Below are 15320 nucleotides of genomic sequence, written 5' to 3'. Positions count from 1 at the left end.
TTTTTACTGCCAGATACTGGTAAATAGTATTACTTATTACTCTATGCTTTTGGATGGTTCAATCTTTATAGAGACAATAAAGATGAAGAAGTTCTATATCCTTCATTTTTGCTGTTGCAAAGGCCGACCCAGTTAGATTTTTAAGCCTGATTAAAGTATTTTTTTTTAATCAGCTGCTGGGTAGAATGTTGTGCATTTAGGAACATGTTTGATGAATAGAAACCCCAAATGTACCAATTCCTATGCCAGAAATCCTGACATAAACAAAGATATTCATCTGGATACTGAATAGTCTTATCTTCTCTGATTTGTTTGGTGCATATTGGAACATGTCTGGGCAGATCTGTCTGATCTCATGAGGTTAAGCTTGTATAAATACTTGAAGAAAAATAATAATGAAGGGCAAAAGTAAGAGATCTCCAGTGGGGATGCTGGCACCATCATAGATACAATGAACCTGAATAGTCTCTTCCTATGCTGTAAATATTTTATAACTTATAACTGTACCCATTGCGGCTACACTTGCAACAAAGGGTCCAATATGGAATGTAGATTGACACACGGACAGACATTTCATATTTATCTATAATCATCCGGGAGGACTTTTGTGAGAGGACTCACTTTGGTCTTGCCATTCTTTGAGCGGGCAATTCATTTTGGCACGCTGTTGCAATCCTTTTAGCACTGAAGTACAGCCGTGCTGTTCTTTGTTCTTCAGTTTCATTAAATGGACCTTCTCTCTATAACATTTTTACTTATCCTTGAAAGGTTTGATTTTCGCTTAGGCATCTTTATAATGATAAATATAAATGTATAATTTATAAACACTGGGACATCTTCTCGACATGAAAGGTGCTTTAAAAATGTAATTTTGCTGTTTTTGCCACGGCTTAGCTTCATATGTGTTCTTTATTTTGTTCCCATTGCCACTTGGCTACATGCGTGCTCTGTGACGCAGGATGCCACAACGTCATGGTCAGCCAGCGCAGCCACCAGGTGTAACTGCAGTGAAAAACGCAAAACTGAAATACATTTTAGGTCATACAATAGGAGATACCTGAAAACAAATATGCTCATGTCTCTCCCAATGACCTTTCCGATGAGGTATAAATCATGCCTCTATATCAATCGGTTATTGAGATCCTTCTTGAAGCGCAGACAGATATTGTTGCTTTATTAGTATATAATATATATGATGGAAGATAATATAATACATAATAATATAATAATAATAATCCTTGCATTTGATATAGCGCTTTTCAAGTCTTCTAGATGTCTCAAAGCACTTCACAGAATATGCTGTAAAGTGAATTGACTGTATATTTGTGAGCCAAATGCAGCAGCCAATTGCGCACAGCAGTGTCCCATAAACAGTCGTGGATTGAAAATGACCAATTTATTATTGTTTTGTTTTTTGGGAGGGATTATTATTAGGCGTGTGGAGTAAGGAAACTTGTCCAAGGTTTCGCCCTGTCTGGAATTGAACCCAGGTGTCTCGCTTGCAAAGCGAGTGCTCTAACCACTGAGCTACAGGACTCCACATAGATAGATGAGCTGTTCTCCAGTTTTAAAATGTATCTAATTGATGAATATCATGAAGTTAGAGGATGATGTTTCAACACCCCACCTGTGCAGGAAAATATTGTGCCCTCCCCCCAGTAGAGATTTACAGCCATAAAATGGACTTCTGCATAAAAGGAGATAAATTCAAGAGGTTATTTTATTAAATGCTAAACTTCCTGAGGAAATAAATTACTGGTTACTTTTTTAATAATGTCAGACTGCACAATATTTTAACTGTCCCTTGCGAGCAGTGAAGTACTAAAAGATATCACACTCTAACCCAGAATTACACTATGATAATATGAATTACATAAAATTACATAGAATATACAGCACAGAAACAGGCTATTCAGCTCAACCGGTCTACGTAAATTGGCGTTTATGCTCCACATGATTCCTGAGTCCTTCCTCAACTAAGCCTATCAGCATAACCTGCTATTCCTTTTTCTCTCATGTACTTATCTAGCTTCCCCTTAAGAGCCAAATACAGAACATGTAGGTGGGTGTGTGTATCTTCAGTCATTACTGATCCTTGAATCTTGCTCTTTCTAGACTCCTAGTTTATCATAGTTGAGGCGAATAGCATAGATGCATTTAATAACAATAATTAAGGAGTAAGGAGGAGAAGGAATTGGATATGTGCTTCGAGTTCTCAGTGGAACTATTCTCTGTATCTAATGCTTTTTGAGGGTGAGTGGTGGGGGTTTATCTGGTCTTCTGTGTGTCTAGCAAGGAAATAATTCCTCCAAAAAAATTAATAAATTGGTCAGGTTTGTGGAACATTGCTGTGCGCAATTGGTTGCCGCGTTTCGCCCTCAAAATATACATTCAATTCACTTTACATTATATTCTGTGAAGCGCTTTGAGACTTCTCAAAGACGTGATAAGGCACTATATCAAATGCAAGGATTATTATTATTATTATTGTTATTAAATGCATCTATACTATTCGCCTCAACTACTCCTTGTGGAGCAGGTCCCACAATCCCACCACTCTCTGGGTAAAGAAGCTTCTTCTGACTCACTATTTGATTTATTGGTGACTATTTTATATTTATGGCCCCAGGTTTTGGTCTCCCACACAAGTGGAAACATATTCTCTATGTCTACCCTATCAAAACCTTTCATAATTTTAAAGACCTCTATTAGGTCACCCCTCACCCTTCTCTTTTCAAGAGAAGCTTGTTCAACTTTTACTGATAAGTATAACCTCGCAGTTACGGTATCATCCTTGTAAATCTCCTTTGCATCTTCTCTAGTGTGTCTATATCCTTTCTATAATATGGGGACCAGAACTGTACACAGCACTCCAAGTGTGGTCTAAGCAAGGTTCGATATAAGTTTAGCATAACTTCCCTGCTTTTCATTTCTATCCTCTAGAAATGAACCCGAATGCTTGGTTTGCTTTTTTTATGGCCTTATTAACCTGCGTTGCTACTTTTAATGATTTGTGTATCTGTACCCCTAGATCCCTTTGCTCCTCTACCCCATTTAGATTCTTATTTTCCTGGCAGTACGTGACCTCCTTATTCCTCCTAACAAAATGTACCACCTCACAATTATCTATATTGAACTTCATTTGCCAATTGAATGCCCATTTAGTAAGTTTATTAATGTCTTGTAATTTGTTGCAGTCCTTCCCAGTATTAACTACAGTTAATTTTGTACCGTCCGCAAATTTTTTTTTTTTAAATTGTACTTTTGATCCCCGAGTCCAAATTGTTCATGTAAATTGTGGACAACAATGATCCCAATACCGATCCTTGTGGAACACCACTTCCCACCCTCTGCCAGTCTGAGTAGCTACCCTTTGCCCCTACTCTGTTTACCAGCTTGCTAAGCATTCTCCTACTTTTCCCCTGACTCCACATGCTCTGACCCTATTCATTAGTCTATTATGCGGTATCTTATCGAACACCTTTTGGAGATCCAAATATATTACATCTACTGCAGTACCCTTGTCTACGCTTTCTGTTACCTCTCCAAAGAATTCAGTGAGGTTGGTCAAGTAAGAATGATTTAAGTCAAATGATCTTTACAAAAACAACAAAGTAACAACAAATTACATTTGTAAAGCACCTTTCACTTCAGGAGGACGACCCAAGGTGCTGGACATGTGACAAAGATAACATGGAGGGGGGGAGGAGGAGAGCAGAGAGCTTTGGGGCTGGCTTCAAGGTGACATGCCTGGCAATGGAATGTCAAAATCATGTTGATGTCTCTGGTGGTTTTCAAAGTCCAGTTGTTCAGCCAAGCATCTGATGCACTTTTAATGACACACCAGCCAGCCTGGCTCAGCAGACCTGTGGGATTTCTTCCCACTCAGCTCCTGTTCATTTGTAAGGTTTTACACTTTGCTATTGGAAAAGATGCTCATACCTTTGCAAAAAATTAGCAATGTTCCAAAATAAACCTGAAGCTACATTTTTTGGAAAATATCTTAACATTCACCTCAGAGGTTAATAAACTAGAAGAGTTTTTATGCTGAATAGAATTTTCTGTTTTGCCAAATAGGATGTTAACAATACCCATCAAATCTCACACATAAATAACAGGCACAACACATCAACACAATTTCATTGATTGATATAGCACCTTTCAAGCAGGTTAGTGTTGGAGCGCTGAAGTAAGGGTAAGGTACCAGAGGATAAACAGTACCAACTGGAACCATAACCAGGTAGAAGGGTGAGGGAGGAGGTAAATTCAGGAAAATAAATGACAGGTAAAGAACTGCATCGACATTTGATTCAGTTTGTGTTAAGGAAATGAATGTGGAAGGCTTAATTAAAATCTTAGAATTTTACCCATCATGTCTGTGCCTTTTTTTCCTGTAACAGCTTGTTGGAACTATCAGAAGTGGAAAGAACTTTTAAGTTAGCCACTCATTTATATTTATTCTTTTTTAAAAAAATTAGAAAAACTTATATGTCCAAGAATAGATTGACCACCTAAATTAAACCTGGCTCAGTTGTCAGCACTGGACCAGAAGGCTGCGGATTGAAGTCCCACTGGAGACTTTGAGCTCAAAATCTAGGCTGATACTCCATTGCAGCATTGTTGGAGTACTGTATTATCAGAGATCCTGTGCTTCGAATGACACATTGAACTGACATTCCACCTGCCTGCTCAGGAGCACATTAAAGATCTCATGGCACTATTGAAAAAGAGGAGGGAGCTTCTCGCAGTCCCCTGGTCGATAATCTTTCAGATGAAATTGGTAATTTACTTCATACAATACAATATACATTTACATAGCACTTTTCATGTCGGGAGGACGTCTCAAAAACACTTCCATAGTTGTTTCTGAACTTTCTGCACATGCAAATTAGCTGCCATTTTGTTGCTTACAAATAGTGACTGCACCAAATTCCTTGTGAAGCCCTTGGAGATGTGTTCACCTTATAAGCGCTATATTAAATGCAAGGATTATTATGATTAAGCAAAGGTCTGGGAGAAGTGACTGAGGCAACGGTAAAAAATATGTAAATGGAAAAATTTTTAAATGTTGTATTATTATTATACATTACGGTCGTGAGCAAGTAAGTGTTAACCATCACCTGTCCCTGAATTACAAGTCTGGCTTTTATGTTCAGCCATTTTGCAGTATGCAGTTGTTTCTAAAGATATTTAAATATAAGCTCTTGGCAAGCTTTCATGTATTGTAATAACTCAGTGCATAACCGATGAAATGCGTCCTTTCTGACCATAACCTGTGAAATTTGAACAAAAATCCTGTGAAGAAAGACCAGCTCTATTATTATGTAAATCCTATATTAACTAGAAAAGTTGCTATTTGAAACAGCCTGTACTATCTCCTACACTCATGCCTCTATTGACCTTATATCTGAAATCCCATTTTAAAGTCAAATTACTTTTCCTGTCCCAAATAAAATGATAATTGATCAGAACAGCATTTGATACAGCAACATTTTAACCCTTTCAGGGAATTTTCAGACAGTTTTTTCACCAACAGGAAAGAAACTTCTCCCCGTCCCCTCTAATATTCTCACCTTCTGTCTTGAAGGCATCGATTCATAAGCTGCTACAATTCCGTTCATGTCAAGTATAATTTGTGGGGTAAAATTTCACCTAGGTCTAGGTTTACTCTATTAACTTAGCATTTCAGAGTAGTCAGAATTTGAAAAATTGTTGATATTAATTTTAATTTTGAAGCCCGTTTTCATAGTTCTCGAAATAACTGAAACAGGCTTCAAAATTAAAGAATTTGACAACTTCTGCAGACTTTATGTTAAATGCTATGTTAAATAGAGACCCAGGTGGAGTTTCTTCCCCATGAGCCTTGCCCAAGCTGTCATTTTATTTGAGCAAATCAATTGTGGGGAAATCATAGCTGAATCCAATGTAGTTCTCAACTGACGACTAAACACATAATTTCCACAAGGGGTCACTTGATTATGACTGAAAAGAAGCAGGCACTACGAACACTGATTTGTTTCTCTCCACAGCTCAAGAATGCAGAGGCCATCTACGGCGTCCCCACTCCTGGCACCACACAGGATTGATTTGCTCACTTTCATATCTATATGGCTGAGTTTTAAAGCCCTTTTAATGCTTGGTCAATGAGGTACGTTTTGAAGTCATGAAGTGAATGGCCAAGTTTACCTTTTTATGAATAATGATAATTTTATCTTGTACATTATTATATACATTATATATACACACTAGGAACAGGGGATCAAATAGACAGCGTACATGAGATAGACAATCAATTTCATTAGCGAAGAAATCTGCAACACCCAGATCACCTTGCTCTGTTGCCTTATCCCACATGAAGAATATTTAAGATCAAAATACTTCAAATTTGGGTAGTTTTGGCTTGTAGAAGGTTGGCAACCTCTATCTGCAATAAAGATCAACTCTGGCACTATATGTGACAAAACAAGGTGAATAATTCACTATCTGGACTATTAAAGTATAGTTCACAGATAATATATCACAATTGTGACAGGATGTAATATCAGGGAGAAAGAGCAAAGATGACAGGTTGGCCTGAAGGCTCTGAATATTTACGTAATGTGACGTTAACTCTTAATCCATGTTTAGAAACAGCTGCCAGTTGCCATGAGACATAACCAACCACGTCTGAGGTCAGATCTCAAATTAGACAGTGTAGGAATTTGGATACCTACATTTCTTTTATTCTAATTTATGTTGAAGAGTTAAGAATGAAAAGTAATTCTCATGGATGACTTTTGATATTTAACGTACAAGAATTTCTTCTGCTGAAACTAAGGAATTTAGTAATTTGCTATCATATGGAATTTAATTTCAGTGCTGTCTCATAGCTATTTAGTATGACAAACCAAACCACTGTCAGAATTATTATTATTATTATTATTATCAATGAATAACCCAATGAAACCACAAAGCTGAGTAGAACCATAGAATGTTATACTATAGTAAAAGGTACCATGTGGCTCACCGTGACAGCCAGCTCTAAAAGAGCCATCCATTTAGTCCCACTCCTGTGCCCTTTTTCCTTAACTTTTTATATTTTTTCTTCATAGAGTTGCAGAATACACATATAGCCTACACCATTTATATTGTAAAACAGAACCAGAATGATAACAATAAATCTTGGATTTGATATAGTGCCTTTCGTGTCAGGAGTGCGTCTCAACACACTTCACAGGATATACTCTAAAGTATAATGATTGAGTATTTTTGCAGGCAGAATTGTTAGAAAGCGAAAAATGTATTGAGAAACCTGCAGTTGAAATGAAGATTATTACATGTGCATTGGAAGCATTGGAATTCTAGTGTCCACATGTGTCTATAGGCATATTTCAACTATTTTCCGTGTGGCGGTTGGACAGAAATTTGCTTGAAGGATAGAAAGCAGTGCGTAGGTCTTAAGTTGGCACTTTCAATAATAACTACCTGCACTCCCAAGTGCCTTTGCTCCTTAGCTCCTTGCAATATACTGCAATTCAGTATATATTTCCTTCCCTCATTTGTTCTTCCAAGTGCTCTGAGACGCCATCCGGTGTGGAGGGCGCTATATAAATCCAAGTTGTTGTTGTTGTTGAATCACCTTACATTTCAATTCATTAAAATTCAGTTTCCACTGATCAGTGCATTACACTGATTTATTTAAATCTTCCTGTAGTTTCTTTCTACCCTCACTGCTATTTCCTATACTTCCTAGCTTGCTATCATCCACAAACTTTGATACCATGTCCAAGTCGAATTGTTCATCCATTCACTAGTGTCTAGTTAATACAATGAGCGCTTTGTCAAGTATTCTTGCAGCTGACCTTAATTCAGGTCTGGCCCCCCCGAAATAATCCAGACATGAAAATAGGTTAATCCTTTTCATCCCATAAATTCAATTACCAGATGCACCAGGTACATCAGAAAAGTATGTCTTTGACCACACCTTTGGCCACTATCCTACCTCAACCCTCCCCGCTCTCCACCCCTCATGATCCCAACCCCTAGCTCAAGTTGAAACCCTTGACAGTCCAGCGCTCTGAGATGCGCTATATAAATGCAAATCGTTGTCGTACACTGTCGGCAAAAAACTTACTACTGTATAAAACATGACATGTGAAACATAAGGGGCACATTTCACTGAAAGAACTCCCCTTACTCCCTTCATATGGAACTCCAGCACCTACAGAACCATCTTGTCTAGCCATTAGGATAAAGTACCACAATAAATTCTAAGCTAATTTTTGTTGATTAGACTTGCAACATGAAAACTGTTAACTCTGCATCACATAAATCTGGAGATGAAGAACAAGTCCACTATTGCAGCTAAAGATGCAATGCAGCCTTCTAATTAAAAGAATATATTGTTACTGTTCAGGGCAGCAGGCCCCAACCTATGCATTGATTTTATGGCTGCAGTTAAACTTTGAACAAAGTTAAATAAATGTCTCAAAATTGTCTTAAAATTCAATATTTTGCATGACATACCAGCACCTTGTATTTTGTATTGTATGATTTTTTGGGAAAACTCTTAAATCCATTTTAGTATAAAATCTGATTTTCCACAATTTTCATTATGTTTCATACAAATGGTTCGATCTTACCATGGATAAATGTATCTTCCTGCAGTAACCTCCTAGTATATATTATCCAATTCAACTTCCATATCCCTTACATGTGCCAATCTCAAGTTGTATAGTAGAATTTTGTTACGACCTGTGTTGCTTAAGTCAGGTTCAATGTCTTAGTAGTTAAATTACTTCTACTTTCTGAATAGTTTCTCGGTCACTCACAAACGCAAGTCTAGGAGAGAGGCATCTGTTGTGGGGATGCATTCATGCCACACATTTGACAAGCTCAGTCAATTCTGTTCAGCAAATAAATATCCCTAGTAATGTGCACTGTTGCCAGTCATCCAAGACACTAACAGCTGTTTCCAAGTTACCGTTAAATACTAACTTGTACAATGCATGGCAAAGATACAAGGTGAACGTATGCTGTCAATCTGTTTTAAGTTTTATCTGTGGTCTGGAAAAGGAGCTGAAGTAATTAGGATCATTATCTCATCACCAGTAGATGGATATTAAACATTAATTTACACGGCACTAGCATTAAATGATGATTTTGTAATTTCCGTTAACTAATGTCATTAGTTTATCCACTTACTGGCGAGAACAGGATAAATTAACTTCTCGTTAAAAGCAGCTAATTTGTTGATATCCATCTGACTGTTCTCTGCCATTCACTAATCCCAGTGAATTTGCTGCCAGGTGCTTATTAATTTAGTAACATTTTGTATTTTTAGTTCATTTCTATTTAAAATTCATTTTATTTATAATTTAAAAATTCAATTACAATTATTCATGAGCACATACAAGACAAATTGGCTGAGCATACATCATTAATTATTAGTCTGTGGTAAGAATGGTAAATGGAAATGATAAACAAATACTTTGGCTAAAGCAAAGACTTTGAGACATGTATTGAGATACAGTTCAAACTGATGGGATTGAAAGTCTCCTCTATATGGTGTCTGTGAAGGTTATATGCGAAATGTCTGGTGAGTTTTAATCAGTTTACAAGAGGGTCAGGTGATCAAGGTCCTTTGCTTCGTTTGATCTGATCCTTCTAGAATACCTACCCTACTGTCGTCCCATTACAACATAAAGTTTTTTTTAAAGGAATACGGCATCCTGGTCTCTCCACCCTTCCTAGTAATCTGTTTTCCAAACATTAATTACTCTCTGAGTAAAATAAATTTTCCTGGTATCTGTCCTGAAATTGACCTTTGCAACCCTGAACATATGCCCACTTGTTCTGCTGCCTTGACTTATCTGAAAGTATTGTTCCAAGTTTACTTTTTCTATCTCATTTAAAATCCTATTTACTTCTACAATAATAATCCTTGCATTTGATATAGCGCTTTTCACATCTTCCAGACGCCTCAAAGTGCTTCACAGAATATACTGAAAAGTGAATTGACTGTATATTTGTGGGAGGAACGCGGCAGACTATCAAGTCTGAGTCGTACCTCTGAGATGTCTCTTTTCAAAGCTGGAGAGTTCCTCCTGAAGATAGGCACATAACACAAAACAGTCCCTAATGTTCCATTTTTACTCAAGAGATGCTACAGGAATAGCTGCTTGGGAAATGGAAATGTCATACTAGTATAGGAAGGACTCATTTTCTGGAATTGGGGCTAAGCTAGCAGCGATCCACAGCAATAAGGATGCTTTGTTTTGCAGAAGGCTGTGCAATACCTAACCTGGGAGTCCTGATACTGACACCGGAGTTGGTGGTGGGGAGGTGATCTCAATGTTTTCCTTTTGGTAAATTTATTGTCCTCTTTACGCAAGTCCTTATAATGAGAACACCTATGAACATGGCAAACTAAGAACTATAAATTAATATTTATGTGGAGTATAAAAGCTGACATGGACTAGTTAGGCCAAATGGCCTGTTTCTGTGCTGTAATTTCTATGTAAATCTATAAGAGTTAATTTCCTGCAAATTCAGATCATATACATGAGATAGGGTTCCTGACATTTTACATCCCGAGATGAATTTTTGTTGCGGCATCATTCCTGCCGCTGTTTCTCTAACAAGCATTTTGACATTAACCTATTTTTTCCTGATATCTGTTCAATATTGTTCAACAATGTTGTCAGATCAAATGTGAAGTGAATTTACATGAGGTGTTAAATCGTCTGTCTGTCCTCTGGTGGATGTTAAAGATCTACAACAACAAGATTTAATTTATAGAGCGCCTTTCACGTCGTCCCAAGGCGCTGGACAGTTGGGTCGGGACCCAAGCAGGGGGGAAATGGTCAGGGTGAAGGGAGGGAAGGGAGGGAGCGAGGAGGGGGTAGAGAGTCGAGAGGGGAGCTGATGGCACGGTTGAAGAGAAAATGACCCTATTCCAAAATGGAAGGCAGATTCTCTCGGTGTTGTGGCAACAATCCTCCAGATAAATTTGCTCATTCACCTAATGCCTATTTGTGGAACCTTACTGGCATAAACGACTATTACATCTGCGTTAAGAAACATTCATCCACCTGAACCACTTTGCTTTGATGTAATAAGGTCCTACAAAAATGTACACTTTCTTTCCGCTTCAGATTTATTACTAAGACTGTAATGGTGTTTTATGGTATATTTCTATGTTTAAGGGATCTGAAAGAATCCAACATTCTCTCTACTAGCTCTGTTTTGTATGCTTTGTTCACATGTAAGTAAACGTCTCTGTGGCTAACTGATCAGATATGAGGGGTTATTTAATGAGAATTACAATTAGATTACATCTCAGCTGTAGACTCAAACCAACCTAACTGTATCTCAGGAAAAGAATATTCCTCTTCAATTTTATATAACAAGGATTATTCTCTTAGAGATAGGATTGGAAATAGCAATCCCATTAATCAAAATAGGAGTGAGACACAAGCCCTCAAAATTTTAGTCCAATTAACCAAATATCTGTACTGAACTAATTGCTCAAGATAAAATATAATCTGAAGAGGAAAATAACATAAGTAGTCAAAAAAGTATTAAAAGCAATATTTCCTCCCCATGCAAATCTGCTAAAATTATTTGAGATAACTGACCAAGATAACACTGTTTGAATTTAAAAAGCCTTCAATGGCACTAAATATTAAAATATGTTTTCCCTCACCAAGTGGTCGATTTGTGAAATAGACACCCACAAAAGCAATTGATTGCTCCAATAAATTGATGTCAAGTTAGCCATCTCTTTCAAACAAGACCTGGAGAAGCATCTGCTTAAGAACAGTGGTGCTCCAACAAGATTGCTTCATATCGACTCTTGAAAATAAATAAAATTGGTCATTTACTTCATTGCTGTTTGTGGGACATTGCTGTGCACAAATTAGCTGCCACACCCATAAAACACACAATCACTGAGCATTATAGTAAATCTTGTGAAGTTCTTTGACCCACCCTACCAACATGAAAGGTATTTACATTCACACATAAAAAAGTGTTGTGTGCTTAGATAGTGCGCATACCCTGTAAGTAACTTTACATGTTATTTGAGAAATTAAACTGTTTCTTAGCAGATTAAGATGAGCCTTACCCATCTAAATAGTTAAACTCTTTTAAATAAACAGAACTACTACGCAACTACCGATTCAAAAACTATAATCAGCATCTAATATTATGTATGGGCATGAGGTGCTTGCCCTTATTCACACATGCTTTTCTTCTGATCTCAGTCATGCTGTTGTGAAGGATAACAGATGTTTTCATATTTCAAGAAAACAGTGAACAATTAGACACTGAAAAAATCTAAAAATATAATAATGTTGCCTGCTGACAAACACCAGAGTATTGTGACATGCCAAATCCTTAGCTGTCATTATTCCGCACATTCCAACAGTCTACATGATTATAACTGTAGGAAAACACATCATGTACTTGTATATGATCTTTCTGTCTGTAATAATTGTGCAATATTTACAATGCTAAATCAAATGCAAAGGAAACGCTAACTGAATCAGTTAGATTCTGGTGAGTGGAAGTATGTCACGCCAATCCATGAACTCTGTTCAGATGGAATTCGCTTCCACAGCAGAATTCCCGTGGGCCAATAGAGCTGACCTAGCGCTACCAGAAAGAGATGACTTGCAATTCAGAGCTATTAGTTAAGGCGGACAATTTTCAATAGCCTCAGTTCATCCCCTATATTCCGAAATAAGTTAACCTGGCAGTAAATTAGTTATGATTTCCAAAGAAGGTTAATTCTCTGTTGTTAGTTTTGCTCCCCTCGCTAGCTGTAGTACTAGTACCAAATGCAGCAGTTTCGCTTGCAACCAAAGGATCCAATATGGAATGGAATGGAGATTGACACATACACAGACTGAGGGAGGACTCCTTTTGGGAGACTGAGTAGGAGGATTCAGCACTTTAAAAATGCAATTTTGTTGTTGTTGCTGCAACTATGTTCTTTATTTTGTTCCTGCCACTTGCCTATGTGCGTGCTCTGTAACGTAGGATGCCACAGAGCCACAGTCAGCCAGCGCAGCCACCAGGTGTAACTGCAATGTGTGCGAATATCCACAGGTGCTCTGTGACGCATGATGCCACAGCGCCACTTTGACTCGGGGGCCACCAGGTGCGACTCCAGCGAAAACAACAAAACGTAAAATAACTAATGAACGATAGGCGATACCCGAAAACAAATATGCCCATGTCACTACCAGATGCAAGACCTTTCTAATGAGGTATAAGTCATGTCTCTAAGTCAATTGGTTATTGAGATCCTTCTAGAAGCGCAGACAGACATTGTCGTTTTATTATTATAAATTATTATTAGTGTAAGATATGCAACACAGTGTTCTTGCCATAATACCTATCTATCTTGAACTTGACATATTCCAAGTCTGTGTTGCTCAATGTACCATGAAGCTTTACCAATGGAGTCATCGATTCTTAAAGTCACTGCTTGGGGACTGACACAGCATTTTTTTTTAAATGTAAAAATTTGAATTAAGTTGCTTTTCAAAATTTCAAAAACAAATCTCACATCAAGAAGGGAATAAAGGAAGAGCATTCTTATTGAAAAAAGCAACAAAGCCAGAAAATATTTCTTCAAAGGGTCCTGAGAATGTGGAATGTATTCCCTCAGGAGCCCTTGTATATCGATTCAAATGAGGCGTTTAAGATGCAGATTGATTAGGACTTGGAAGAAAGCATTTTAAGGCATATGAAGAAAAGTTGAGGAAGCAGGATCAAAAGTAAAAAGAGCTGCCATGAGCTAATAAAATGGTGGGGCAGGTCCAATGAATTACTTACTTCTATTCCTATTTAATGCTTACTGTATACTAAACCGTAAGATCTATTTTCAAGCCACAGAAATAGTAGTAACCAAAAGGGCATCATTTTTGGTGCTCACTTCTGTGATTGATTTAGGTACAATATTAAAACCATCTCCTCGCTTGAAATGGCACATTAATGTACATAATAGTAATCCTTGCATTTGATATTGCGCCTTATCAAGTCTTCGAGACTTCTCAAAGCGCTTCACAGAATAAACTGTAAAGTCAATTGACTGTATATTTTGTGGGTGAAATATATATATATCTATACATCTCTGTAAACTGGTAGACCTAAGCTCAAGTCTCAGCTTCATCTGGGATTTGCACCGGGATCCTCTTCAGAGCGAGAGCTGCTAATTTCTGCAAGGTCAATATACTGAATAAAAAGCAGCTGTAGTTACATCTCTGACTGCACCTGCAATTGACTGACAAGCAAGACACTTATAGAGACCACATAGATTCCCCAGTTGCTCATCCTTCCAACCAGATTCCAAGACACAACGTTTAGAAAAACACGAGTAGTTCCAAATAATAATAGGGACTTAGATTATAAAAAATATAAATTATTTACCTGGGAGCTGAAAATACGTTGTGACGAGCGTTCTATGTTGGCTGGTAGACCAAAATATGCCGGCTTATCATCTTCTGGCAGACTCATAATAACAGTACGGTAATCCTAGAAGCAAGCAAAAGTGAAGAATGACTAGGTAGAAAAGTCATACTTTATCTACAAAGCGTCTTACATTTTTAATCAAAACTGAGTCAAAGTATTCCTAATGACATAAATGGATAGGTTTTTCAAAGAGCCACGATAGGCCAAATGGTTGCTTTCTGTATTGTAAATTTCTATGGTTCTAATTATAGCATAATTGAGAGACAAATCAAATTTTATTAACATAAGAACATACAACAACAACAACAAGATTCCATTTATAGAGCGCCTTTCACGTCGGGAGGACGTCCCAAGGCGCTGTACAGTAGGGTCAGGACCTGAGCAGGGGGGAAATGGACAGGGTGAGGGGAGGGAAGGGAGGGAGCGAGGAAGGGGTAGAGAGTCGAGAGGAGAGCTGAAGGCACAGTCTAAGAGAAAGGTCTTGAGACCGGCCTTGAAGGAGGAAAGGGAGGAGGCGGCGAAGGCACTGGGGGATGGAGTTCCAGAGCCTCGGAGCTGAGAGGCTGAAGGCCCGGCCACCGATGGTAGGGCGGTTGGGGCGGGGGATGTGGAGCAGACCGGAGCCAGAGGAATGGAGGTACGGGCAGGTAGGTAGGGGGATAGTAGGTCGGAGAGGTAGGAGGGAGGATGAGGATCTTGAAATCGATCCTCTGGGGGATGAACAGGAGTTCATTCTGTTCCAACATAGGAACAGGAGTAGGCCGTTCAGCTCACTCTTGAAGGTGTGGATGGATCCAGCATCCACAGCCTTTTGGGGAGAGAATTCCAGATTTCTGCCACGCTTTGAGTGAAAAAATGTT

At 38.1% G+C, this 15320-nt stretch overlaps 1 protein-coding gene across 1 annotated transcript in view; it reads right to left on the bottom strand.

Moving 5' to 3' along the window:
- The window catches only part of LOC103185779 (cytoplasmic dynein 2 heavy chain 1), a 311776-nt gene that overhangs the window by 75583 nt on the left and 220873 nt on the right, over window positions 1-15320 (bottom strand). Inside the window, exon 83 of the mRNA XM_042334736.1 lies at window positions 14419-14523. Within this exon, the coding sequence (XP_042190670.1) occupies window positions 14419-14523 (105 nt within the window). The remainder of the gene's footprint in view (window positions 1-14418; window positions 14524-15320) is intronic.

The sequence above is a fragment of the Callorhinchus milii genome, unplaced genomic scaffold, assembly GCF_018977255.1.
Source record: "Callorhinchus milii isolate IMCB2004 unplaced genomic scaffold, IMCB_Cmil_1.0 Scaffold4, whole genome shotgun sequence".
NCBI lineage: Eukaryota > Metazoa > Chordata > Chondrichthyes > Chimaeriformes > Callorhinchidae > Callorhinchus > Callorhinchus milii.
This window is presented reverse-complemented; position numbering and strand designations above follow the sequence as displayed.